The sequence below is a fragment of the Doryrhamphus excisus genome, linkage group LG15 (assembly GCF_037039965.1).
Source record: "Doryrhamphus excisus strain RoL-2023G ecotype Guam linkage group LG15, RoL_Dexc_Guam_v1.1, whole genome shotgun sequence".
NCBI lineage: Eukaryota > Metazoa > Chordata > Actinopteri > Syngnathiformes > Syngnathidae > Doryrhamphus > Doryrhamphus excisus.
This window is the reverse complement of record NC_136371.1, coordinates 6762564-6789599: the sequence shown is the minus strand read 5'-3', so window position 1 is coordinate 6789599 and position 27036 is coordinate 6762564. Positions and strand designations below refer to the sequence as shown.

The following is a 27036-nucleotide window of genomic DNA, read 5'->3' as shown; positions in this document are numbered from 1 at the left end:
AGCCATATTGCTATTCCGACTGTAAAAAATGGTCACATTAAACTCTGATGTGTTCGATTAGATGGAAATAAAGAAGTGAGTTAAAATCAAACAATCTCCTGTCACCATTACCACTCAAGTAAAGCACAACTGAACTGTTTAGTTGTCTAGTAGACATTTGTAGTGACATGAAAAAAATAGTGTACTTTCCGTAAATTTGTATTGTATTACCGTGTATTCCTTCAATAATGACAAGTCGTCGTGGATTGCTTCATAACTGTAATTGTAATTATCAAACAATTCTTTCGGTATTATCACTGACTGATGCAATCAAACTAATTATATTTTGATTAAAATAAAAAAAAACCCCACATGATTTCAACATCATATTTCTCTGTGTCATACCGGTGGTTTGGTAGAGACAACTGCGGGATGGAAAATATTCATGTCTTTACATGTTTGCCGAGGACAGCATTGCAGGCAGGCATGTTTAAAAAAAATAGTCCACCAACACTGCGTGTGTCTCATCTTCTAGCTGTAGTTCCTCAGGTATACTAGTTTGTGAGGCTGGAACTTCTCACGACACAGGGGACATTCCGCCTGTAAGAAGTCATGCCAATAACAGACACACAGTACATGATGGAACAACTGTATGCAGCTCAAAACATGTAAACAGCACATTCTGATTACCTTAAACAACGGTGTGCTGATCCTGACATGAGCCTTACCTTGGTGTTGCACCACTCTGTGATACACTCCCAGCAGAAAAGATGTCCACAGGGAGTAGAGGTCGGGTGTCTGCGCCCTTCTAGGCAGAGGATGCAGCGAGCAGCCCTGGATGTCTGGGTTTGCTGTGGGCTAAAAACAAAAAAAAAGGGTGTTAAAAACAGTGAAAGGTGTCCATCTTGACCATGTATACCATGGTTTATTTGAACATGTACACCCATAGGTGATACGGAAGAGTTTCTCATCACCACATACTTAACTCACCTGCCACTAAGGTTTCTGTAGCACTTCCACTCCTGCCTGGCTCGTTGTCTCTGTCTGAAGTTATTGAGCTGCAAACACAACGTAAGCAGCAGCTGGATGAGGGACACGGCTCCCAGCAGCCTGTAACTGCTCCTGATGGTCCTGTCATCGCTCCTCAGCCCTGAGACACAAAGCTGCACACACAAGCTTGTACTAATTAATAAATACATACTATATGTATATATTAGGGTTGTCATTATGTGTACACTGCTGTTACATTTTTTGTGTAATTAACACATGATGGCAGATGATGGCAGACGAAGGTACAATATAGAATCCCCACAAAGACACACGTGGTCCTAAACTCTTATAACTTTTTCTGACCTGAACACATTAACAGACTTACATAGCTGATTCCAGCAGTCCTCTTGGACAGGTGATAGAAAATGCCACTGATGTAAAAAAGAGCCACATGGAATCTGTGCAGGAGGCTCAGGGTCTGCTGGAGGACAAACACAGCCGGCACACACTTTCTCCTCTGGGGCTCTGACAACACTCCCACTGCCCTCTGAATGCATTTTCTCAGGCAAAGCTCCAGGCTCCACGGTCCTGATGCCACCTGCCGCCGTCTGATTCCGGAGCCAGGTTCCTGTCCACCTTCTAGCTCGTTTTCCAAACACACCAAGACCTTGTCGAAGAGGTAGGGCAGGAATGTGTGACAGAAGACAAAGAGGCCTCGTCTGGCTGCCGTGGGGATTCGTCTTCGACTGGGGTCAACTTGGATGATGTTGACATACTCCTCACCCAGGGTTTGGTAGCCTGACAAGGATGGATGGTTACAAATACTAAATTCAGATCAGCATCAAAGTATTGTATCCAGTGAGCACAGCACAACTATACTGCATATGAAATCATATGAAGTTGGTAACATTTATTTCTAATGTGAAGTAGTTGCTGCAGTGCCACTTGAATTAATCATTTAATTTTATCAAGAGGTGAATACATTCAGAGATACAGTCACAGACGGCAGGTGAACATGGTCCTGCAGATTTACTTTGTCACTGTACCAAGTGGATGCAAAAAATTTTCACCAGCTAAACAAAGACAGTGTTATTAGTCACCCTGAGACCCTGAGACTATCATCTGATATCATGTAATAATGGACTCAGATCGGACTTTAACCAGCCACATTAAATCAATAACATAAGCTGCTTTTTACACCCCCCCCCCAAAACATTGCCAAAATCATGGAAATAGTGTCTAGGCCAGATTTAGTGAAACTAATCCATGCCTTTGTGTCCAGCAGGCTAGACTACTGTAACAACCTTCTCACCAGGCTTGCGACACAAGCTGTAAAAAAAGCTGCAGTACATTAAAAATGCTGCTGCTGCAGTTCTGGTTAGAAGCAGGAACTGTGACCGTATTAGTCCAGTGCTCAGATCCCCGCACAGGCTTCCTGTCAGCACATAAAACAGGTGACACACAGACATTTTATGTTGGTTTGGGCAACCTACCTATGAGTGTTGTCAAACCAAAATAGGCCACGTCTGAAAGCAGCTCGACTTCTTTCCTCCAGTCCAACCATCTTTTTGATCCTAGAATAAAACAATAATAATAATAATACGGGTAAGTTAAAGAGACTAATGGGGACACATTGATGGGAAACAAAACTGCCTGTAAACTATTGATTGAGAAGTTTGTTTATACGTGGGAAGTTCAGAAATCGGTGAATTGACAATTCAAAGATTCAGACAATTCACATAGCATTTAACGAATACAACTTTGGGTTCAGCCAAAATAACAGACAGATTAACCCTCGGACTTAAAGACCTGCGTGGATTTGGCAAAAAAACCTCACCCGTAAGCGTTTGAAAAGCTTCATTTGCGTTGTTTCTGAGGAAGGTTTGATAATATTCATCCTTCTGACTGGATCGAATTAGCTGAGACTGGTTAGCAGGGGCGAGGGGCATCGCGATTTACATTGAATGGGTGCTAACAGGCTACTGCTACATATATCCAACTTGCTACGAGGCGCCGGCAAAAAATGAAAGCAACGGGATGCTTAATATTACCGCTAGCCTGCCTACACGATACATTTACTAATTTGTCGGTGTTGCTATGCTAACGGTTCATGTTTTTTGTGTGTGGCGCAAGTTGATGACGACAAACAATGCGGAAGTGGGCGATATGTAAACAAACACCAGACTGGGAAAATCAAGGTTCACAATGTCACAGTGCCATCTAGAGGTTATTTTAGGCATTGCAATCAAGTAAGTCTATTACATCTATGACATTACCATGTTCTATGTCGATATACAGAAGTTTTCCACTGTTGGCTTTCTGAGCAAATATCATTTTTTGTTTTAAAAATATATCAAGTAATCATTTAGAATTTTCATACATAGAAAAACATATTTCTTACAATTACAGCATTCTCAAATCATAATACCTGTATACAATAATTAACTATTATCGAATTTTGTCATGTAGGCCACAAAGTCAGGAGATCACATCTTCGCTCGGGCATCTCTGTGTGGAGTTTGCATGTTCTTCCCGTGCGTGTGTGGGTTTTCTCCGGGTACTCCGGTTTCCTTCCACATTCCAAAAACATGCTAAGTTAATTGTCCATAGGTATGAATGTGAGTGTGAATGGTTGTTTGTCTACCCTGTGATTGGCTGGCAACCAGTCCAGGGTGTACTCTCTTGCCCAAAGACAGCGGGGTTAGGCTCCAGCACCCCCGCGACCCTCATGAGGAAAAGCGGTGGAAAATGATGAAAATGAATGATAAGCACTAATAAAGGACGTACTGGAGCCTGAGAACATTTATCAAAGAAATATTAAAGTATCCTGACTATGTACAGTGGTGTCACTTATTACTTAAGGCAACCTGTTCAGCATCACAGTTTCAAATATCGTCCTCTCTATTTGACGACTATCTGATGACATCATGTCAGCTTTTACAATGTGCCACAATAAACTGAGAAAATAGGTCAAGAGCATTCATTCATTCATTCACAAAAGTTCTGCTGCGATCGGTCCGAAAAGTTGCAGAACCAGTTTCTTTGTCTCCCCCTGAGCCAGTAAGGTGTACTGTATCTGCCAAAGAGGACTTCCCATTATAAGCCCATTCCAGTGCTTTCACTGAGTCTTTCCATATGCAGTCCTAACAACCCTTGGACAATCTGTTCGCCATCCTGCTTACCAGGAAGTTGAACTTTGCTTTCATTTGTGAAAGGAGGAGCCGGAACGTGTTTTCCCCTCTCTTGACTTCAAGTCAACCATTATAATTTGTTTCAAGCAGAAAAGGGATGCTGTGGGGAGCAGTGTGGTGTTTGGATGTAAAATCAGGTAAGATGCAACCTGACCAACCTGTGTTTGTGGATTTACCGAATTGCAAAATTTTATTCTAAAGGATTTGTAAAGTTGTATATAGGTCAACTATGGCATCTCACTCTCTTGAGCAGACTTTCCCTGTCTTGGAATATGTTTTTTTGTTGTTATATGAGATTGTACTTGCTTTAAAACAACACAAACGTTAAACCAAGTCAATCAACGCTGCGGTGGAGATCTGATCACAATACCAGATAAACATCACAATGGATGCTTGTGTTCTTTGCTTAGCCATTTTTACGAGCCTCCTTTTTGAACACCAGTGTTATTGCCAGAGACAATCTCATACTTTTATTGCAAATTGCTTTCTCTCAGAAGATCTGATGTTATTGGTTTTTGTCTGTATGGAATTTTCCATGTCTTTTATGCATCTTTTTTTTTGTTTGACAACAATGGTTCATTATCCACAGTTTGTTACAAAATGGCAAATTTGATCCGGTTGTGTCATCTGGTAATGCTTTGTGTATTATCTTCAACGATAAAGTATTGTGATACAGTAATTATGTGATAATCTCCAAACATATCCACAATACATCATGACATCCATGTACAGTAACTATGTCTTCTTGTACACAAAATAATTGAATAATTGAAATAGATACCAGACTCCGGACAGTTGTATGAATTATGACTGATAAGCAAAAGTTCCTACATTTTTGAATGCCCTGCAAAGACATCATAGTTGATTTATTGTGGTTTCATAGAGGCTCTTTTAGGGCTAGACAATATCAGTATAAGTCTTAAAATAAAATAAAATTGACAAAGTGTCTAAACACACACACACACACACGCACACAACCCCCCCCATACATTTGTGTTTGATGGTAAAGGACAAGCCCTGACCTGCAGATGAAGCAATCTGCCGACCAACCTCTTACAAACAGTTCTCAACATGTTCTCCTGTCTGCCCACCACATCTACCAAACCCCTCCTCCATCACACACACACATTCATTGTGTGGATCTGCTTTAAACACTAAAGGTTTAAAGCAGAATTCTGGGGCATCTCATCTTTTCATGAGTCAGATCATAGCCCAAAGACTGAATGGTAAGTAAAGCAAAGCTATAGTGTGAGTTGTCATGCTGTATATTCATTCTCTTTTCATTGGTTAAAGCGGTTTTGAACCTGGGTGTTTCAATGGAATTCTGTGTTCTGTGTTTCAGTTTCAATTCGGCACAATAGAATTTGGAAGATGGGGTTTTGAAAGATGTTGTAAACTCTGTGGGGTGTGATGACTGCTGTTCGTTACCTTTTGTCGGTTTTTCTTGAAAGAAGAAAATGGATATATGGATGCTCTGCTTCTGTCCACCAGAGGGAGCCAGAGCATCTCAGAGACTAGAGGGAGGCTGACATCATTGCATCACCCTAGCAGGCACCAAAGAATGCTTTGCATGCATGCATGCAATGCATTAAGGGAACATGTTAAAATAGTTTTTTGTCCTTGGTGGCTTTTGAGTGTTAAGTTGTTGTGTGATGAGTTTAGCGATATTTGCAAGATTGACACCGTGAGTCAGGCTGTTATATTGAGTAATGACTTCCTGTGATTTCCAATGGGCTGATGAGCTCAGCAAGCTTGAAGTTGCTGTTCGTTGCCTTTTGTCGCTTTTTCTTGAAAAAAGAAAATAGATATATGGATGCTCTGCTTCTGTCCACCAGAGGGAGCCAGAGCATCCCAGAGACTAGAGGGAGGCTGATATCATTGCATCACCCTAGCAGGCACCAAAGAATGCTTTGCACGCATGCAATGCATTAAGGGAACATGTTAAAATAGTCTTTTGTCCTTGGTGGCTTTTGAGTATTAAGTTGTTGTGTGATGAGTTTAGCAATATTTGCAAGATTGACACCGTGAGTCAGGCTGTTATATTGAGTAATGACTTCCTGTGATTTCCAATGGGCTGACGAGCTCAGCAAGCTTGAAGTTGCTGCTTGTAGGCATACCATCAGTCTCGGTAGTGTCTGAGACCTGTGAAACACAATCACCCCTGTTAGCCATACTCTTTTGTTGTCAGTATTTGGTCACGTAGCAGGAAAATTTTATATTAAGAACCCTTTCAGTCATTAATTCGATTGATATTTTACATACTACTCTTGGTTTTCACTGTAATACGGGACAAAGTGCACCTTTCAGTTCAATGAAGGACAGTTGTCAAGCCTAAGCAGTGAGTGATATACAGTATTTATAGTCGTTTGTGTTTGTTCTGAGTGATATGAGATCATATGTTTCACTCGTGCTTCCAATACAGTACACTCTTTTTATGCCTCTCCCTCTGGCTCTGCTTGTAGGTGAGTGACTGGAGCAGCTTGAAGACCAGCCATTTGAATCAAGCTTCTTTGCTGGAAAACTCCAACTCCTGAGAATCTTATTCATTGTTCATCAAGGAAAGCCAAAACGGAACAGAATTTGGAACACTCTTGCCACGATGGATGGCAGTTGACAATATGCTTCATAAAGTTGCCATGCTACTGTAGCTAAACTCAATATTTTCAAATTCAGCGGATCTTTTTTAACCATTCTGTACATGGGATAAAATTTTTTTTAATTCCTGGCATAGTACAGACAGATTGGATTATAGAGGAGTGACGTAGACGCAGAAGAACACACAAAGAACAGTCAACATTGTTTTACATAGCCATCATTAATAACTTCGATGGAGCCTGTTGGATTCAGAACGGGGATAAAGACTGAATCACCAAACATGTCGCTAAGAACAAGGACTATCGATGGTGACTCCTTCCTGGGCACAACCAGCCTCCCATGCAGTCACTTCCTGTCAGCCAATGTCATCAATGTTGGTAAGTGTTATCTCTATTATCCGTGAAAGCTGGATGCTGATTGGATGTTTGGCAAGCTATTGAGTACAGTAAGCACGTGAAGCACTTGATCATTTCTAGAGCAGTGGTATTAATTAAAAAAGTGGTTATTATTTTGGTAATATTGTGGAGATGTGAAGTTGAGCCATCACTAATGACAAGCGATCAAGGAACGAAATTAATATGTTGTTTTAGAAATTAGATTTTTAGCATTTGGATTATCCATTTTATTTTTAAATAATGAAATTGGGCGGCACGGCGGTAGAGTGGTTAGCGCGCAGACCTCACAGCTAGGAGACCAGGGTTCAATTCCACACTCGGCCATCTCTGTGTGGAGTTTGCATGTTCTCCCCGTGCATGCGTGGGTTTTCTCCGGGTACTCCGGTTTCCTCCCACATTCCAAAAACATGCTAGGTTAATTGGCGACTCCAAATTGTCCATAGGTATGAATGTGAGTGTGAATGGTTGTTTGTCTATATGTGCCCTGTGATTGGCTGGCGACCAGTCCAGGATGTACCCCGCCTCTCGCCCGAAGACAGCTGGGATAGGCTCCAGCACCCCCGCGACCCTCGTGAGGAAAAGCGGTAGAAAATGAATGAATAATGAAATTTTGCTGTTTTAATATTGTTATGGAATCCACAGTGCTTGAGATGTTGGAATTTTAGTGTTGATTGCTGATCAGTGGTTTGTTAAAAGCACTAGTTTGGAATGACCATGTTGCACGGTGTTATACAGTTGAGACGTCTACCGTGTATTGGTTTAGGAATCTTTTGCACTGAGGGATTGAACACTCCCGCTTACAAAACCCCAAAACTCTCTGAACTCTACATCATTCTTTCTCTAGTTACCTTCCTAAACCTGCTGTTGGCAAAAATAGCACAAAACACATCAGTTTAATATGGTAATGGTAATGGTAATGGTTTTATTTCATTTGAACATGCATCAGATTACAATTGAATGCATCACATAATCAGTTCACAGTTCCACATGTCCAAAAGGAGTAGGAAGAAGCAAAGCTTATTAAATCCTACCCCTCCATCTGGTACTTTTACAATCAGTAACTGTTACATTTGTTCAATATCGTTTGATTAATCTAGGATTAATTAAAGGGTTTAGTTTATTTCCATGTTCTCAATACAATTGAGCAAGCCGCACGGTGGTCTAGTGGTTAACACACAAGTGACGGGAAGATTGTCTAATCAGGGAAACAAAAGGGATTTTGTCACTACAGTACAGTATAGATACATACGCTGATTTCCTTCATCTGAATGACCTTTGTTACGCGTTAGGCTTTATTCTTATGCGCATAATTTCATTTGCATTAATTTATGGCCATTGTGCACTTTCATATTTCATAGTAGATTGTTTATCTTTTTTTTGCGGCTGTAAAATTTACATTTACACATACAGTACAATGTGTGGAAGTGTCTTGTTATATCGAGTGGGCTTGTTGAAACCGTAAGGACCTCATTTGATCGTGATTTTGTTGTAGGTCAAGGAGACAATTAATCACTTGTCCTTGAGGTGAGAAGAGATCTAACCTGCTGGGGATTCCCAGAAAACCGGATATGGTTTTGTTGAGTACACACACTTTGTATACACATTGCTTACTGCGAGGATATGGTAATGCATCCCTTTGCTGAGTAAAATCATGAAAATGTTCCCGAGCTGCTCTGCATCCAAGTCATCTCCGTTGACATAAACATAGACTTTCTTTATTGTCATTGCACAATAAAACAGCAATGAAATTGCCAAACGAAATGTAGTTGCCTGGCTCCCGTGTAATAATAAATAATAAATAATAAATAATAAATAATAAATAATAAATAATAAATAATAAATAGATTACATCAAATATGAACAATGTACAGCGTAAACAGTAATTTGTACAAATAATTAAAATAATTTAGAATAAATAATAATTTAAAGTTTTGGTTATGCGTGTGGGCAGGTAGAGGGGCTTATTTGGCATTGAGCAGTCCATGAGGTGTTTCACTTCCTCCCCTGTAAGCCATAAGTTCGTTGTTGTCCTGAATGAGGCCCACAACTGTTGTGTCGTCCGCGTACTTCAGGATGTGGTTGCTGCTGTATCTGGGGCGACAGTCATGGGTCATCAGGGTAAACAACAGGGGGCTGAGAACACATCCCTGGGGTGAGCCGGTGTTCAGGGAGATGACACTAGATGTGTTGTTGCCCACTCTGACATACTGGGTTCTATTCGTGACCACAACATTTCCACCCGCAAGCACGTGCTTTACCAGAGGGAGTACGAAATGAGTTGTCACAACTTTCATTTATGATGAAAAGGTATTAAAATCACATTTCTAAACAAATCATTTCTTTTTTAATTTACTCTAGCTTCCAGTTGAGTAATCACTAATGTAGATTGTTGGCACGTACAAGTTAATAACTTGCTAGACCTAATTAAATATGACTTAATTAATGTATGTAGAAATGCATTTTATTGATAGGATGCGTAAGATTTTGATTACGGTTTCACTTTGCAGTCGTTAAAGTGGAATACTGTAAATGGTATAATGAACTAAAATTAACAATACCGTGTAATTTGATCATTTGATGTGTAGACACATTCTGTTCAGTTCTGCTTCTAAAAGTGCACCCCCCTCCCAAGGGACAGAAATGCTGGAGAAACTGATAATATCTGTTTATGTATCTGTACCTTACTGAAAAGCCAAAAGAGTCAAATTGCATGTTGAGTACTATTAATTTGTACATGTTGGTAGGTCAACATAGTATTTTATTTTTTCAAAGTATATATATATTTTCATTTGAATATGCATGTATGCTCCACAACTCTCCTTTTTTTTTTGCATTTTCCTGCTTTTAGTTTTGAGTTCAGTCTGTACTGTATAGATAAATAAATAGCCAATATCAGTTTCTCAATCATATTTCAAATCAGGGGAGTGTGCATACATGTCTGAACCCTGGGGGGCATTCCAGAAAGTAATTGACAGACACTGAATTAGATGCAACATCTGCAGTGTGTAAATTATCCAAGGGCTCCAGCACCAGCAAAGCAAAGAACACAACAAATGTGCATCAACACCTAAATGTGAATCACAAAAAGGTCCTTATGTCCTTGTTGAGTGTTACCAACTAAAGTTCCTTATTTTAATTTAACAGTCTTCTTCTGCTACTTTGTGTTGAATCATAACAAAATATGTTCATGTACAGTATATATCCTGTGGATATCAGTGCTCTTATTTAATGAATTGATCTATAATTTATATATTAGCCGATCAGATATTGTCTTTTTTCAGCCCGCATTGTCCCCAAAATCCTGTATCGGTCAACATCAACAATAGACACAAGTGGAGTTGCAACACTATTAGCAAAGAAAAACCTTTATAAAGAAATTAAAAAATGATGTTTGTGATATGTAAGGCCAGTTCAATTTGAACAGTCCCAGAGGGTCCAAGTGTACAATTCATGCAGCGTGACACATTTCTGCTGGTGACCCATATCCACTGAGCTGTGAAAGTCTTAGATAAGTACCTCTGCAGTGGTGTTTTTCAAATTTGCATACACATTCCTTTTAGGTTTTTAACATAGGGTGATTGCATTATGATTACTGAAAAACCAGGGAATAAACCTGACAATGAGATACTCAAAGCTCACTAAAAGATGGCTTATTGTTTTCAGAACAGCCTTTTCGTGGAAGCCATTCATCCATCCAGTTTCGATGTCGCTTGTCCTCATTAGTTGAAATTTGTGTACCCCGCCTCTTGCCAGCCAATCCCTGATCATGGAAAACACAAATGCACACAATGCATCTTTCAATCTAGCATCTTTTGCTCAGGTCTGGTAGTAGAGCACTCATTCATTCATTCATTTTCTACCGCTTTTCCTCACGAGGGTCGCGGTGGGTGCTGGAGCCTATCCCAGCTGTCTTCGGGCGAGAGGCGGGGTACACCCTGGACTGGTCGCCAGCCAATCACAGGGCACATATAGACAAACAACCATTCACACTCACATTCATACCTATGGACAATTTGGAGTCGCCAATTAACATGCAAACTCCACACAGAGATAGCCGAGTGTGGAATTGAACCCTGGTCTCCTAGCTGTGAGGTCTGCGCGCTAACCACTAGACCGCCGTGCCGCCCCGCAGTAGAGCACTGTCAAAAAAAATCTATCACCAATGAGTTATGACAGGTTGGACTACAGAACGAGCTCAAGGGCTAATTTGCTTCACGATGAAAGTGACATTGAAAGACAATGACTGACAAAGCGGCATTTCGAAGGAATTATGAGGTTGTTCAAATCTGACACTGAAGAAGATGACTTGAGTGGTTTTAGTGCGAAGGAGGAAGATGAATGATGACAGCAATGAATTACGACTAGATAAGGAGTAGCCTACCAGAAAAGGTATCACAAAGCATTGATTCATTTTATTTTTAAATTCCATAACATATTTCAATGGTACTGTATGTTCTGCTGTAATTGTGCTGTTTATTTACTAGAATGTTATTCTGTTTAATTGATCCACTTGACAAAAACCCAAATGAACAGATGCAGGTATTAGTTTGACAGACAGCTCTTCATACACCGCGGGACTAAGCAGATGGCTTTGTATTACTTTTGAAAGCACCATCAGTCTGCTGCTAAGCCTAAATTGGAAGGTTGTGAGAATTAGGTAAAAAAGTAGCTTTTTGTCCTCCCCCATTCAGCTTCCTATAGCTGCAGATTGGTACATTTTAATAAAAGGGGGGGTTTTGCCTCAGTTTAGGACTCGTTTCAGGACACCAAATGTGGCTTTTAGCATTCCTTTGGTATTTCCAGTCTATATGTTGCCAATGTACAAGTGCAAGCTTCTTTTTCATTCACATAAAAGCAAAACAAGTTAACAGAAATATGACATGTTTATGACCTTCTAAATATGGTTTTTAACTTTGTTAGGTTAAGATGCTTAATTTATGGCAAAAATATGTGAAACTTGCTTCAATATGCATATTGTTTTACTAATAATATGAAATATGATCTCAGGGAAGAACTACATTTGAAACACTTATATGCTAGGACTACGTTAAAAAGCCATAGCATTTCAGTATGTGGAATCAAACTATGGAATGGATTGAGTAAGGACCTCAAACAATGCACAACGATGAGCCAATTCAAGAAACAATACAAGCAGTTGATGTTTGCTAAATACAAGGATGAAGAGTCTTGAACCAGTCATGATGTGCTATATACAGTGAAGAAAATAAGTATTTGAACACCCTGCTATTTTGCTATTTCTCCCACTTAGAAATCATGGAGGGGTCTGAAATTTTCATCGTAGGTGCATGTCCACTGTGAGAGAGATAAACTAAAAAGAAAAATCCAGAAATCACAATGCATGATTTTTTAACAATTTATTTGTGTGATACAGCTGCAAATAAGTATTTGAACACCTGTGTATCATCTAGAATTCTGACCCTGAAAGACCTGTTAGTCTGCCCATTAGAAGTCCACCTGCACTCCATGTATCATCCTGAATCAGATGCACCTGTTTGAGGTCGTTAGCTGCATAAAGACACCTGTCCACCCCATACAATCAGTAAGACTTTAACTTGTAACATGGCGAAGACCAAAGAGCTGTCCAAAGACACCAGAGACAAAATTGTACACCTCCACAAGGCTGGAAAGGGCTACGGAGCAATTACCAAGCAGCTTGGTGAAAAAAGGTCCACTGTTGGAGCTATCATTAGAAAATGGAAGAAGCTAAACATGACGGTCAATCTCAATCGGAGTGGAGCCCCATGCAAGATATCACCTCGTGGGGTCTCAATGATTCTAAGAAAGGTGAGGAATCAGCCCAGAACTACACGACAGGACTTGGTCAATGACCTGAAAAGAGCTGGGACCACCGTTTCCAAGGTTACTGTAGGTAATACACTAAGACGTCATGATGTGAAATCATGCATGGCACGAAAGGTTCCCCTGCTTAAACCAGCACATGTCAAGGCCCGTCTTAAGTTTGCATATGACCATTTGGATGATACAGAGGAGTCATGGGAGAAAGTTTTATGGTCAGATGAGACCAAAATAGAACTTTTTGGTCATAATTCCAATAAGCGTGTTTGGAGGAAGAAGAATGAAGAGTACAATCCGAAGAACACCATCCCTACTGTGAAGCATGGGGGTGGTAGCATCATGCTTTGGGGGTGTTTTTCTGCACATGGGACAGGACGAGTGCACTGCATTAAAGAGAGGATGACTGGGGCCGTGTATTGTGAGATTTTGGGGAACAACCTCCTTCCCTCTGTCAGAGCATTGAAGATGGGTCGTGGCTGGGTCTTCCAACACGACAACGACCCGAAGCACACAGCCAGGAAAACCAAGGAGTGGCTCCGTAAGAAGCATATCAAGGTTCTAGCATGGCCCAGCCAGTCTCCAGACCTGAACCCAATCGAAAATCTTTGGAGGGAGCTCAAACTCCGTGTTTCTCAGCGACAGCCCAGAAACCTGACTGATCTAGAGAAGATCTGTGTGGAGGAGTGGGCCAAGATCCCTCCTGCAGTGTGTGCAAACCTGGTGAAAAACTACAGGAAACGTTTGACCTCTGTAATAGCAAACAAAGGCTACTGTACCAAATATTAACATTCATTTTCTCAGGTGTTCAAATACTTATTAGCAGCTGTATCACACAAATAAATTGTTAAAAAATCATGCATTGTGATTTCTGGATTTTTCTTTTTAGTTTATCTCTCTCACAGTGGACATGCACCTACGATGAAAATTTCAGACCCCTCCATGATTTCTAAGTGGGAGAAATAGCAAAATAGCAGGGTGTTCAAATACTTATTTTCTTCACTGTATATCACTATATTGACACTTACTATGGTACCCATTATGTCATTGGATGGTCATATCACCTCGTACTTCGGTACGAGGTGCATTATTAAAAAAAACAAAAAAACAACTGTATTATGGAAAGCAGGAAGTGAACAAATGTAACAGTTACTGATTGTAAAAGTACCAGATGGAGGGGTAGGATTTAATAAGCTTTGCTTCTTCCTACTCCTTTTGGACATGTGGAACTGTGAACTGATTATGTGATGCATTCAATTGTAATCTGATGCATGTTCAAATGAAATAAAACCATTACCATTACCAATAATAAGCCGCATTCAGCCATGAAACTGCATCATTTATTCATAAATACATCTTTGACAAACTGAAGTGGCGAGGGATGACTGTTCTCCTCTGTGTACTTTCATTCTGGGCTCTTCCTCGATGTTTGCTCTGATTTATTTAATAGAATTTGAAATAATAATAGTTTTCAAATTGGTTTCACCTTTGTTGTCCTGATGCTTGTGTCTCCACTAATCAACTGTCAGTCTGTGAGTTCCTTATTTTTATTCAGTCTTTTGTGGGTAGTGTCATTTCAGTCTGCCATTGCTGATCTGTAATCCCCCCCCCCCAGGTGTTTCAGAGCTTTTGTTTTGTTGCAAATTAACCTTTTTTGAGCTTCACCACGCTGCTCTCTTCACTTCCTGCATTTTGGCTCCCGAGCCTCTGCCTCATATCACAGTCTGTGACACATGAAATGAGTTTTTATTGCACATCTGTGTGCCCCTTCACAAACATTCCAATTTCAATCGCACAGGCGAAGGAAAGACTATGTTCCTTCACAGGGTGAGCTATTTCCTTCACTCTTATAATAACCAGAGGGGGGCAGTGTAATGCTCTTACTGAATTCAGAACTGAAGTGCTTGTTTCCACACATGTACCAAGTCTCAGTGTAGATGTTTCCACATCAGATAGTGACCCATGTATTGCCACAGTTTGTCAGCATGATGCCACTAATATAATTTTGCTGAGAAATATATCATACACCATGACTTTCTACAGCCCATGAAGTATTCTAACATAATTGTGACATTTTCTTGTTAAATCGGACAAAGAAATGGCACGCAAGTTATGTGTACAGGAGTTGGAAGGTGCTTGTCACTGCTGTCCTTCCAACATTTTTTTTTTACCATAACAAAAACAAGGCAAATGCATAGTATTTTTATGTTCTGCTGAATTTAACTTCCAAGATGAACGATTATATACAGTAAAAAAAATAAAAAATCCCCTGGGAAAAGTTAATCTTCAAACAGCTAAAATAATGCATAAGGCTAAAAATAATCAATTACCTAAAAATGTCATCCAATACTTCTCTACAAGAGAGGAGAAATAATGGTACCCATTATGTCATTGGATGGTCATATCACCTTGTACTTCGGTACGAGGTACATTATTAAAAAAAACAAAAAAAACAACCTTAAACTGTACAATGGAAAGCAGGAAGTGAACAAATGTAACGGTTACTGATTGTAAAAGTACCAGATGGAGGGGTAGGATTTAATAAGCTTTGCTTCTTCCTACTCCTTTTGGACATGTGGAACTGTGAACTGATTATGTGATGCATTCAATTGTAATCTGATGCATGTTCAAATGAAATAAAACCATTACCATTACCAAAAAACGGGGGACAGAACAATAAACAATCCTCAAAACCAGCTGTGAAAAAAAAAACCCAAAACACACTAGCAAACATAGTATTGACACTACAAAATCTACACAAGCCACTCTAGGCAAACATCACATAATGATAACAAAATGGCACGCCTGTTTTGGTCACGCACACACAGATAATTGAGAGGGAGAAAGTGATGTGCTTGCTGTCTGCTTCTTTGATATCAGCTCCACCTGATTGCCAGTCATCCCCACCTGGGATGCACCTTCCAGGTGTATCCCATGTCTCATCCAAAGTCAGATGGACCCTCATGACGAAAAGCGCTATACAAAATGGATTGTCTTTTCATTGTTTGCCATTGACAGGAGAATAATTACATTTTGATTAAGACGGTCAGATGACTAAAATTGGCTGAATAGTCGGTTGACTGAATAAATCCGATCTACATATAGTATCGGCAATATACATTATACAATATCTTAATATTTGGTTATAGTCTCACTGTTAACTAAGCTGTTTAGCGCAAATGTTAGTGAAAAAAAAAATCCAACATTATGTGGCTGCGCCTACTAGCACTGCGATTCATCCACACCCCTCCCTACCCCTGAGGATGCTCCCCTTACATTGATGCTCATTATCATCGATATCCAAAGCAATTAGCACCAATGGCGCCTTCCATCTTGCCGTGGCTCCACTGCTACCATCTGCCAGCCGCCACATGCAAGCCTAATGAATTATATAGCAGAGCACAATTGCAAAATACCTTTTATGTGCATAATGTGGAGTTATTCTTGTGTGGTGAGTTGCGAGCCCAAACTGAGGCGACCTGGGAGTATAATGACGATATCATGCAATATTGAAGAGCATGAAAAGACAGAGGGGGTGATGATCTTACCTACATACAACTACTATCTTCGTGAGGCTTTTGTTTACTGGGAAATCAAGGAACGTGTTCGTGGAAATGAATGTATTAATTTGAAGTCTTGTGAAGGATCACTGAAGATTTTTTTCCATCTTAATTTTCTTTCAAGTTAGAGCATAATAGATTTTTTTTTGGTAGTTAAACCAAAGAAAACCAATTTATGACCTTCTAAATATAATTTTAATAGATTTTTTTTGGTAGTTAAACCAAAGAAAACCAATTTATGACCTTCTAAATATAATGATAATAGATTTTTTTTTTTGGTAGTTAAACCAAAGAAAACCAATTTATGACCTTCTAAATATAATTTTAATAGATTATTTTTTTGGTAGTTAAACCAAAGAAAACCAATTTATGACCTTCTAAATATAATGATAATAGATTTTTTTTGGTAGTTAAACCAAAGAAAACCAATTTATGACCTTCTAAATATAATTTTAATAGATTTTTTTTGTAGTTAAACCAAAGAAAACCAATTTATGGCCTTCTAAATATAATTTTAATATATATTTTTTGGTAGTTAAACCAAAGAAAACCAATTTATGACCTTCTAAATATATTTTTAATTGATTTTTTTGGTAGTTAAACCAAAGAAAACCAATTTATGACCTTCTAAATATAATTTTAATAGTTTTTTTTTGGTAGTTAAACCAAAGAAAACCAATTTATGACCTTCTAAATATATTTTTAATCAATTTTTTTGGGTAGTTAAACCAAAGAAAACCAATTTATGACCTTCTAAATATAATTTTAATATATTTTTTGGTAGTTAAACCAAAGAAAACCAATTTATGACCTTCTAACTATTATTTTAATAGATTTTTTTTGGTAGTTAAACCAAAGAAAACCAATTTATGACCTTCTAAATATAATTTTCACCCCTGTACACCAATATTGTCCCATTTACGCTGAATATAGTGGACATAGTAGTAGAAACTCAGACGTCAGCATTGACAGCGTACTTCCTGGTAGCCATTGTCTCATCAATGTAATGTGACTGACACCCAGAGAGCTGTGATCACACATCCCTGGACCCGTTTCACACAACATACGTACACACAAGTCACAGATATCCTTTACACTTCATATCACGTGTTTTGAATGCCTTTTGTATTTTTGTGCATTTAAAAATGCTTAATTTAGGCCATGAATACATACAATTTGCTTGAATATGCATTCCTCTCCCCCCATATTCAACAACAAAACAGTAATCATCTATGAATTAATTTTGAACGACTGTGATGGGACAATTTTCCAACCACAATAGTAGTAGTGAGGATTGTACTGCGTTGAACAAGTGGCTTGTTGAATAGTTTCACTACCTTATTTTATGTCTGACTGTTTGCTTTCATCACTGCCTGTCATTTCTCCATTATGAGGGGCAGTGGATCCCTCCGCCCCAGGTTACCAAGGAAACCGTTTTTTTTTTTCAGGGGGTGGGGGCATTGGAGCATAAATGACCTGGGAAAAGAACTAGAGCAAAATGTTTTATTTTATTACCAAGGGTAAGATTTTTGTTGTTTATTCCTGGTATGTAGCCAATCCAGGCGCTTGATGCCCAACCATTTTCTTTCTGGATAAAAATGTCATGCAAATGAATGATTTCTACAAAAAAACAAATAAACATCCACATAGACTCAAGAGACACAGCACAGATTCCCTTTTTCTGTACCTCAGCTGAGCTCAGGCACAGAAAATGTACCATCACATTAACACTGGTTTCCACCCCTGCTCATTTAAATGGCGATGTGTCCGGAACATTTTGATGATCCATTTTACATGTGGGACTCCTCACCGCCTTGTAATGCAAAAATGTACATCTTTTCCAGACACTTTTCTCTGTAAGAATACAGAAGGATGACCGATAAAAAGACATTAGGAAAGCAGAAGGCTATGAAATATGAAACGGACATGAGAGAGCGGCAGAGACAACATGTACGACAGTGAGGAAGTGGAGGAGCGCGGAAGAGGTCTCGGTATAGCTGGGGCGGGGGGATGGGATGTGCAGCATCTGCAATTGGAGCGGAGGAAAGAGAATCATCCTCAGATGCACCATTGCTTTTATGAAACCCGGAATGCAACAGCAGACAGCAAACCCTGATTCCTATGCATGTGGGGGAACATTTAAGTATGTCTTCATAGTTATTTAACAAAAAAAAAAAAGAATACATTGGATAATAGGGTACAAAGCCACTTCGGGGTTCAAATGTGAAGCCTTCACTCTATCACACTTTTTCAAACTAAATTAATAAACCATTGCTGTTTCATAATTTACTTCGCCCTCTTACAAGTCCAAAAACGTGTGTTTAAGCAAATAAGCAAAGTAAATGGGACCTATTATGCTATCTTCCACTTTTCTGATCTATAAAATGTTATATTCTTGTGTTAAACGATGCAAAAGTTTCAGATAATGAGGTTTGCGCATTTGAAAGTGAACCCTGAAAGAAGTTTGGGATGGCTCAAAATGCTCTGTTTGAAAAGGCGTGGTCAAACCGTTCCTTTGTGACATCATAGAGGGTAGACTTCCTTATATGGTTCATAGTTAGGAAGCACTTTGGCTCTTTAGCATTTCTGTCTCTCTTTTTTCTTGCTTCGTTTCTTTCTTTTTCACATTCGACCTGATTCCTGTTAGTATACTTAGTATACTTAGCATACTAGTATACTATTTCACATTTCACTTCCAGCAACAAATCTGTGACAAAACTTGTGATACTGCACAACCCTCCCTTCCTGTATTGTTTCATTGTTTCACCTTCTCATCTATGTTGTAAATATCTAGCTTATATGATTATCATGGTTGTGAATACACACTTAAAAAAATGAAATTAAAAAATATAAATAAATGAATAAATATGTAAATATATAAATACATAACTAAGGAAGCACTTTAGGTGTGTGACCAATCACAGCGGAGGCGGGCCATGGGTGGAATAAATTAAAACAGTTTTGGCAGGAAGCTCAACTCAAAGGAAACACAACTGGAATAGGTGCAGATTCCGGAAGATCTAGAATGTTTTCTGTGTGGGTTATTGTGTGTAGCTGCTTTATAGGAGACCACAACTCAATACAATGGGTCGAAAAATTTGCATAATTGGTCCTATTTAACCAACACATGTATGAGGCATTCATAGGAAGCAATCAAGGACACAAACGTTTTAGAACACCCCAATTTTTCCAGTCATTCAAGCCCAATGAATAGCTAGAAATGGTACAAAGATATGTAGTGAGGTGCCGGAGGTAAAACAAAAAAAAAAGGTAATCTCCGTCAATAATGCAGGTGTAGCTCCATACATTTTTCTTTGAGTTTGTAAAATAATATAAAAACAAAAATGAACTGCACTACAGTGTTTATTGTTGCTTTTGCAAAGCAACCAGTTCTCTTTTCACGCATTGTTTCGATGTGTTGCATATTTATTTCCTGCAATTAGGAGTGTCAAGCAACTCCACCTGTTAGTTGGACATTTTTATGTCAGAAACTGTGTAGACAATAAATGTCCAAGAAAAAATTACAATGCATTGTTTTTGTAATCCAGACCAATTAAATGGGCATGTAAGGTAAACGTGTAACACATCACTCTTAGAAACACATTACCCTCCATCTGCTCTTTGCAGATAAGCTTGCCGTGTATCATTGTTTGTTGTTCCGGGGTTGTACTTATGTGTAATCACTTGCAGCTTATCCAGACTAACAAAAGGCTGACATACAGTGTTTCTATCCAGTATAATGCAGTGTTTACTTCAGGTGTTAGATAGCATGACGGGTGTTTCAAGTGCTTTATCTGATTTACGATTAGTGAATACGGTTTTAATTACGTTTAACACTTTGAGTACAACGATACACAAAATTCATGGTTCAATACTTTTTTTCGATACCCAAAAATATACCTTGATCATCAGGCTGTGACTTTCAGCGTTTACTGGCGCAGTTTGCAGCTGAGTGTGAAGGTTCTGTGATGAAACTCAGATTTCACAGTGCTGGTTGGGAGTGAGGTCTTGTCCCGGGTGGAGGAGCTCAAGTATGACTGAGGGAAGGTAGGAGAACAAGGATTGGCTCAGCATGTGCAGTAAATATGGTAACATTTTACAATAAGCTAAACAAACAGTAGTTAATGAGGATTTAACTTACCTAACTCTAACCACCACTCAATAGTTAATCAATAACTACAAAATTTATGTGTATGTTATTATAAAGTGAGACCGCGGTCACAAGTAGTAGTAATAACTTTTTCCAAAAACCCGACTTGAATGATTTCCACATGCGAGAACAGCAAACATATGCAGCATTTCCGATCAGACTTCCCTGAGCCATTAATGACTACAACTGGACATGACGTGATGTCATTATTTTGTTTTTTGTGTGAGGACGGCGGTCAAGTGGTTAGCGCGCAGCTAGGAGACGAGGGTTCAATTCCACCCTCGGCCATCTCTGTGTGGATGTGTGAGTTTGCATGCGGGTACTCCGGTTTCCTCCCACATTCCAAAAACATGCTAGGTTAATTGGCGACTCCAAATTGTCCATAGGTATGAATGTGAGTGTGAATGGTTGTTTGTCTATATGTGCCCTGTGATTGGCTGGCGACCAGCCCAGGGTGTACCCCGCCTCTCGCCCGAAGACAGCTGGGATAGGCTCCAGCCCTCCCGCGACCCTCGTGAAGAAAAAGTGGTAGAAAATGAATGAATGAATGAAAAGAAGTGTGACTGTGGTTGGTGGGTGGTTCTGGGTCATGATGCTTCCTCCTCTCTCCAGTGAGTCAGTCAATGCTTCTAATGGGCCCGCCTCGCTCTACATCTCTCTATGCTCAATAAGAGCAAGTGTTAATCAATAGAACCCTGCCTTAAAACCAGTAAGCCACTTTAATTTAATCGGTAATTCCAACAAGTTGTCTAATCGAGATTAACTTCTAAATAAGCATAAGAAAACAAAAACATAATTATATTATAATATAAGAATTTGTGCCTTAAACAGTGGCATACACCAATTGGGTGACTCCAAATTAAACAAATAAACAAATTTTGTGTGTTTTTATGCTTTTAATACTGAATCCCATTTCACCCCGTTATAAAAATACAACTGCAGCGGTGCATATCCAATGTAGATCTAAATATGAAGAGAGTCCATTTTCATAATGGCATGAATATCCACTTATTCATCACAGTGGAGTAGTTTTCCAGCATGTAATGTGCAGGGCAGTGGTGAAGGGATTTCTGCGCATCAGGCCAACAATGAAAATGACATTCAATTAGGGATACGGTCCACATTACATTACATTACATTTGTACTATTGTTCTCTGCTTTTGATGGAAGAGGTGAGTGTGAATGGTTATTTGCCAATACAGTATGTGACCATATTATGAAATTGGTAGCTGTATTGAGGGATATGTTGTGATCCGAGGATCTTTCGAATGCTTGATTCCTGGTATGCAGAGACAAATGAGGGGAAAAAAAAGAGTGCAATAAGAATATTATAATAAAAAGTAACAAAAGAATACAAACAAGGTGCGCTATGAAAATGTACCAGACATAAGCAACACTAACTAGTTCCGGTGACAGCACAGGCCAGGAGAATCGAACAATGAGCAGGGACGATGCTGGGCTTTTAAGCCCCACTAATTGTAATTGCAGCCAGCTGTGCACAATACCACTGGGGTAAAGCGGCTGCAACTTCCCCCCCAAGCAGGAAGTACAGCACTCAAAAATTGGAGCACAGAACAGGAAGTGTTATACTGTATCCTGACCTGCAAAACATGACACTATCGGGATGATAAAATGAATCCTAGATATTTGAGAAAAAAGGACACAAAAACTTACAATGATTTGCAGTGACAGTCATTTTTTATGTGCTGTTGTGTATTTTTCAGTTATTTATCGGAAGAAATCCACCTGGCAGACCCTCCATTGGATTTTGCACTGCTTCTGTAGAGCTGTAGAGCCATGCACTGACCACATCTTGAGATAATATTTTGGCATTTGATGCCATTTTTGGGTGCTCCTGGGGCCCCTGTTGAGTGTGTGTGAGGTTTCCCCTGTTTTTTTGGACCCGAAAAGTGCACTAAAAGCAAGTTGAAAAAAAATTTTTAAAATGAAAAAAACGACAACCCCTTATATTTTTTGTCAAAAATTGACGCCCTAAAATTTTGTCATTTTATGCAATTTTTGGGTGCTCCTGGGGCCCCTGTTGAGTGTGTGCGAGGTTTCCCCTGTTTTTTTGGACCCGAAAAGTGCATTAAAAGCAAGTTGAAAAAATAAAAAAAACTGAAAAAAACGACATACTAACCTCTTACGTTTTTTGTCAAAAATTGACGCCCTAAAATTTTGGCATTTTATGCCATTTTTGGGTGCTCGTGGGGCCCCTGTTGAGTGTGTGTGAGGTTTCCCCTGTTTTTTTGGACTCGAAAAGTGCATTAAAAGCAAGTTGAAAAAAATTGAAAAATTGACGCCCTAAAATTTTGGCATTTTATGCAATTTTTGGGTGCTCCTGGGGCCCCTGTTGAGTGTGTGTGAGGTTTCCTCTGTTTTTTTTTATCTGAAAAGTGCATTAAAAGCAAGTTGAAAAAAATTGAAAAAAACTGAAAAAACTCACGTTTTTTGTCAAAAATTGACGCCCTAAAATTTCTGCATTTTATGCAATTTTTGGGTGCTCCTGGGGCCCCTGTTGAGTATGTGTGAGGTTTCCCTTGTTTTTTTGGACCCAAAAAGTGCACTAAAAGCAAGTTGAAAAAAATGAAAAAAACGACAACCCCTTATGTTTTTTGTCAAAAATTGACGCCCTAAAATTTTGGCATTTTATGCCATTTTTGGGTGCTCTTGGGGCCCCTGTTGAGTGTGAGTGAGGGTTCCCCTGTTTTTTTAGTATAGTAATTATTATATATTATATATCATATAGTAATATTGAATGCAACATTAACTCTGTTGTCAGTCGGCTCTGATGCTTGTCGAGGTCAAGTCTTATTGACTAAAAACAGTGGTGGGCTTGAAATGGCTCATTTGCTCATTTTCTCACAGCCCCTTAATGTCAGTTGATAGGCTTCATTAACCACGACGTCGATTCTTCTAGCCTCATTCCACCGGTGAAGTTTCTGCATTGAGTAAGAAAGCTTCCACGGTGGATTTAGAGTGACACCCTCATCAGTTCCAGTGTGGACTGGGCAAGCAAGTTCCGTATGGACTGTTGCTTCATTTCATTAAGGCACCATTGTTCCTGTTGTAAAATCGGTGCATAAAAATGTCAAAACAGCACGTTATTGCAAACAGTTAGACTTCACCCCTCTGTCTTCATCACTCAAGTTCACAGTCAAGTTTTATTTAGACTTATGAAGTCACACACCTGCGCCCTCGGGCCGGTTATTTCTCAAATTCTGTTGGAGGCCAGTTCTCCTGACAATTATGTCTATAAATGATGAATCACCATCACACTGTTTGTGTCGTGTATTGGACGTCTTGCTGTTCATAGACAACATGGTTGTCAACACCGGCGTTTTCTACTCTCAGATGTAATCATGATGCTTCGTCTGTTTGTTTACTTGTTTGCATGACTTGCTTTTTATCACTTTGTCACACCCACAAATCAACAAAAACACTGTTGATGCTCACAGTGTAAGTTTAAGAGGTTAGTTGTTCACGGTTAAAAGTTTCTAGGTCAAAGTCAAAGATGGTAGACAAACATTCTACACACACACACACACACACACACACACACACACAAAATCGTTTGTTCATTCATTCATTCATTCATTCATTCATTCATTCATTCATTCATTCATTCATTTGTTCATTCGTTCATTCGTTCATTCATTCATTCATTCATTTTCTACAACTTGTCCTCATGAGGGTGTTGGAGCCTATCCCAGCTGTCTTCAGGCGAGAGGCGGGGTACACCCTGGACTGGTGGCCAGCCAATCACAGGGCACATATAGACAAACAACCATTCATTCATCACTGTCGTCTTCAGTTATGAGCAGCGTGCATACAGCTCGCTGATGACTATCACTGCCATTGAAATTAACATATACTCCTTACAACACTTTAAGTTGTAAATGTAGGTCAGTGCTCCTGAAAGTGTTTAGGGCAGCAGAGAAGGCTTTACTGGCCCTGTCTGAACAATAGTGTGTTCCATTAGAGGTGCAAACTCATAGATAAAGCGCTGGTAGCCAGTGGAGTAATGTTTAGCTTACCTGCTTTTTAACTCATGTTCTTACAAGTCAATTTCAGGTACGACAAAAATCTCAAAATGCACAAATTGTGAGAAATAATTAATTGTAAGACTAGAGAATAGAGAATTGTAAGACTAAAAAATAACCCCTTTAAAGTGTGGTGAAGGGTGATTGCAACTCCCAGCTGTGGAGTGAGTGCAGTTGTCAGCAACTAGCCTATTCTAGCACAGTGTAATATCTGGTAGTTAACCTTACATAAAAAAACATGCAAACTGACTTGAAAAAAACAAGTTAATGTAATTTTAAAGCCATAGTTGACCACAATGACGTGCATTGTTAGCTAGCTCATACTATTAACTTGTTTTCCTCCGCTATTATGTACAGAAAAATGCAAGAAATCCTTACGTTTCACGTAAGGATTGTAAATGATGGGCAACATTCACCAAAAAGTGCATTTCCTTTTTAAGAGGCTCTCATGTTGATGACACCGGCTTTGTTCGAAACCGCATTCTACCTACTACTCATACTAACTCTTTGAGTATGCAGTGTGTCTACACTGGCAGTATGCGATTTTTGAGTAGGCAAGAAGTTTTTGTATGAGAAAAGTAAGGGGGTGTTTTATTTTTTGAAAATAACTTCGGCTAGCATAATTTTTTAGCCTTATGCATTATTTTAGCTGTTTGAAGATGAACTATATCAGCAAGTTTAAGTATTTGTGATTTTAGAAATAAGGAGTTAGTATGTTCTCTGTGGGCGGCATTATGAATTATCCTTACTGACCTTTTTTGCAGTACATTTAGCGAGTGAAGATTGCTTTTATAGTTATTACCCCATATTTCCACACAATAAGTAACATATGGTAGAACCAGAGAGCAATAAAGAGTGTGGAGTGATTTCTGATTGAGAACAAGTTTTGCTTTGTTCAATACTGAAAGGTTTCTTGCCACCTTATGTTGTATATTTGTAATATAAGGTTTCCAGCAGTATGGTAATGGAAGTATGTAGTAGTAAGTATGCGGTTTCGAACCCAGCCACCGACTTTAACACATGCATAAAAGAGTTCATGTGATCTTAACTCTGGCTATACTTGCACTACTTTCCGCACGTGCAATGTACTTCACCCATGTCTGGTGTGCATGGCAACCAAGGTTGCTGTAATTGTGTATTAGTGTGTGTGTGTGTGAGAGAGACACAGTAAGAGCGACAAAGCACCGATGTAGAGGTATACAAGATGGGAGAGATAGCAGCAAAAGAATAAAAGTCTGTAAGAGAGAGAGAGAGGCGTAGACAGACAAGAGGAAAGGAGAGACAAGAGCGAGCGAGGCAACCTAGTCGTCCTCCGCCTCTCGCTCTCTTTGCTATCACTTGCGTTTGCAACTCAGCAGCAGGCAGCATGGAGCGGGAACCTCCGAGATTCAGTATGTAATTCTCTTACTCTCACTATCACTATCACAAGCTACTACTCTTTGACTGGACATGATTATCGATATAACCGATTTAACAGATTGGGTTGCATTATTTGGAGATTGTGTGCTTGCATCAATTGTGTGTTTTCCCAAAAGTTGGACATCATCTTCTGATGTGATGGATTGTCGAACCTGTAAACATCTGGACTGTTTACTTAATGTATTTCAAATATGCATGCTTTTATGTGTGCAATATATTGATATTAATTTATAATATACAGCGAATTTATGACAATTAGGGGTTTTTTTTGCATTAAAAAGAAAAAAAGTAGAAAATTGCAATTTAAATACATCCTAAAATGATTTTCCAAGACCTGTTGAATCAGTTACCTCCTTCAAGGTTCTTATCTTGCATCCTGCAGTGTTTCATTTTGGTCAAGCCCTTTTTTTTTTGGTGCATTATGGGTGAAGCCTTTCAATCTGGTAGTCAGTGCGGGTGTGATGTTTTTTTTTTCTTTTTGGCCATAATTTGTGTCACTGGACCCCCCACTGGACCAATTGACATTAGCCCATGACTAATGGTGTGCTGAAATACACATTTCATGACATTTGGAATTCTTTTCATTGACACCGAAAAGGATTGCAATATGATTTATGGGAAATGTGCAAATGAAATTTTGTGTTCCCATCACTTTGATGCTCTCCACCATGTAGGAGATGTATTTCAGCAGTGCTGTTTTGATACAATTAGTGCAGTTGTTGGACGTTTTGACGAACACTGACATTATTTGTACCTACACAATATGACTTGAGACTGCATTGCATGTTGCTTGCATTGAAGTGGAGTAGGTGTGGTGATTGTGTTTGTGATTACAAACACAAAATTCTTATTTTAAGATGTGTGTGTGGGTTTTCTCCGGGGACTCCGGTTTCCTCCTAC

At 39.2% G+C, this 27036-nt stretch overlaps 2 protein-coding genes across 3 annotated transcripts in view; one reads left to right on the top strand and one right to left on the bottom strand.

The window, feature by feature from the left end:
• Positions 1-369: 369 nt before the first annotated feature.
• On the bottom strand, positions 370-3112 carry pex10 (peroxisomal biogenesis factor 10). The gene is made up of 6 exons (XM_058051597.2): positions 2807-3112; positions 2463-2543; positions 1355-1767; positions 970-1142; positions 708-837; positions 370-579 (listed from the first exon to the last, which is right to left on the bottom strand). Exons 1-6 carry the CDS (start codon positions 2916-2918, stop codon positions 511-513), a joined length of 978 nt encoding a protein of 325 aa, XP_057907580.2. The 5' UTR covers positions 2919-3112; the 3' UTR covers positions 370-510.
• Positions 3113-6864: 3752 nt separating this feature from the next.
• The window catches only part of plch2a (phospholipase C, eta 2a), a 104015-nt gene continuing 83843 nt past the window's right edge, over positions 6865-27036 (top strand). The window contains exon 1 of one of the 2 annotated variants that reach the window (XM_078796897.1): positions 6865-7132. In XM_078796897.1, coding sequence (XP_078653023.1) covers positions 6988-7132 — 145 coding nt within the window. In that variant the 5' untranslated portion in view covers positions 6865-6987. Of the gene's footprint in view, positions 7133-25893; positions 26109-27036 lie in introns of those variants that run through there. The other variant, XM_078796890.1, reaches the window with a different exon arrangement.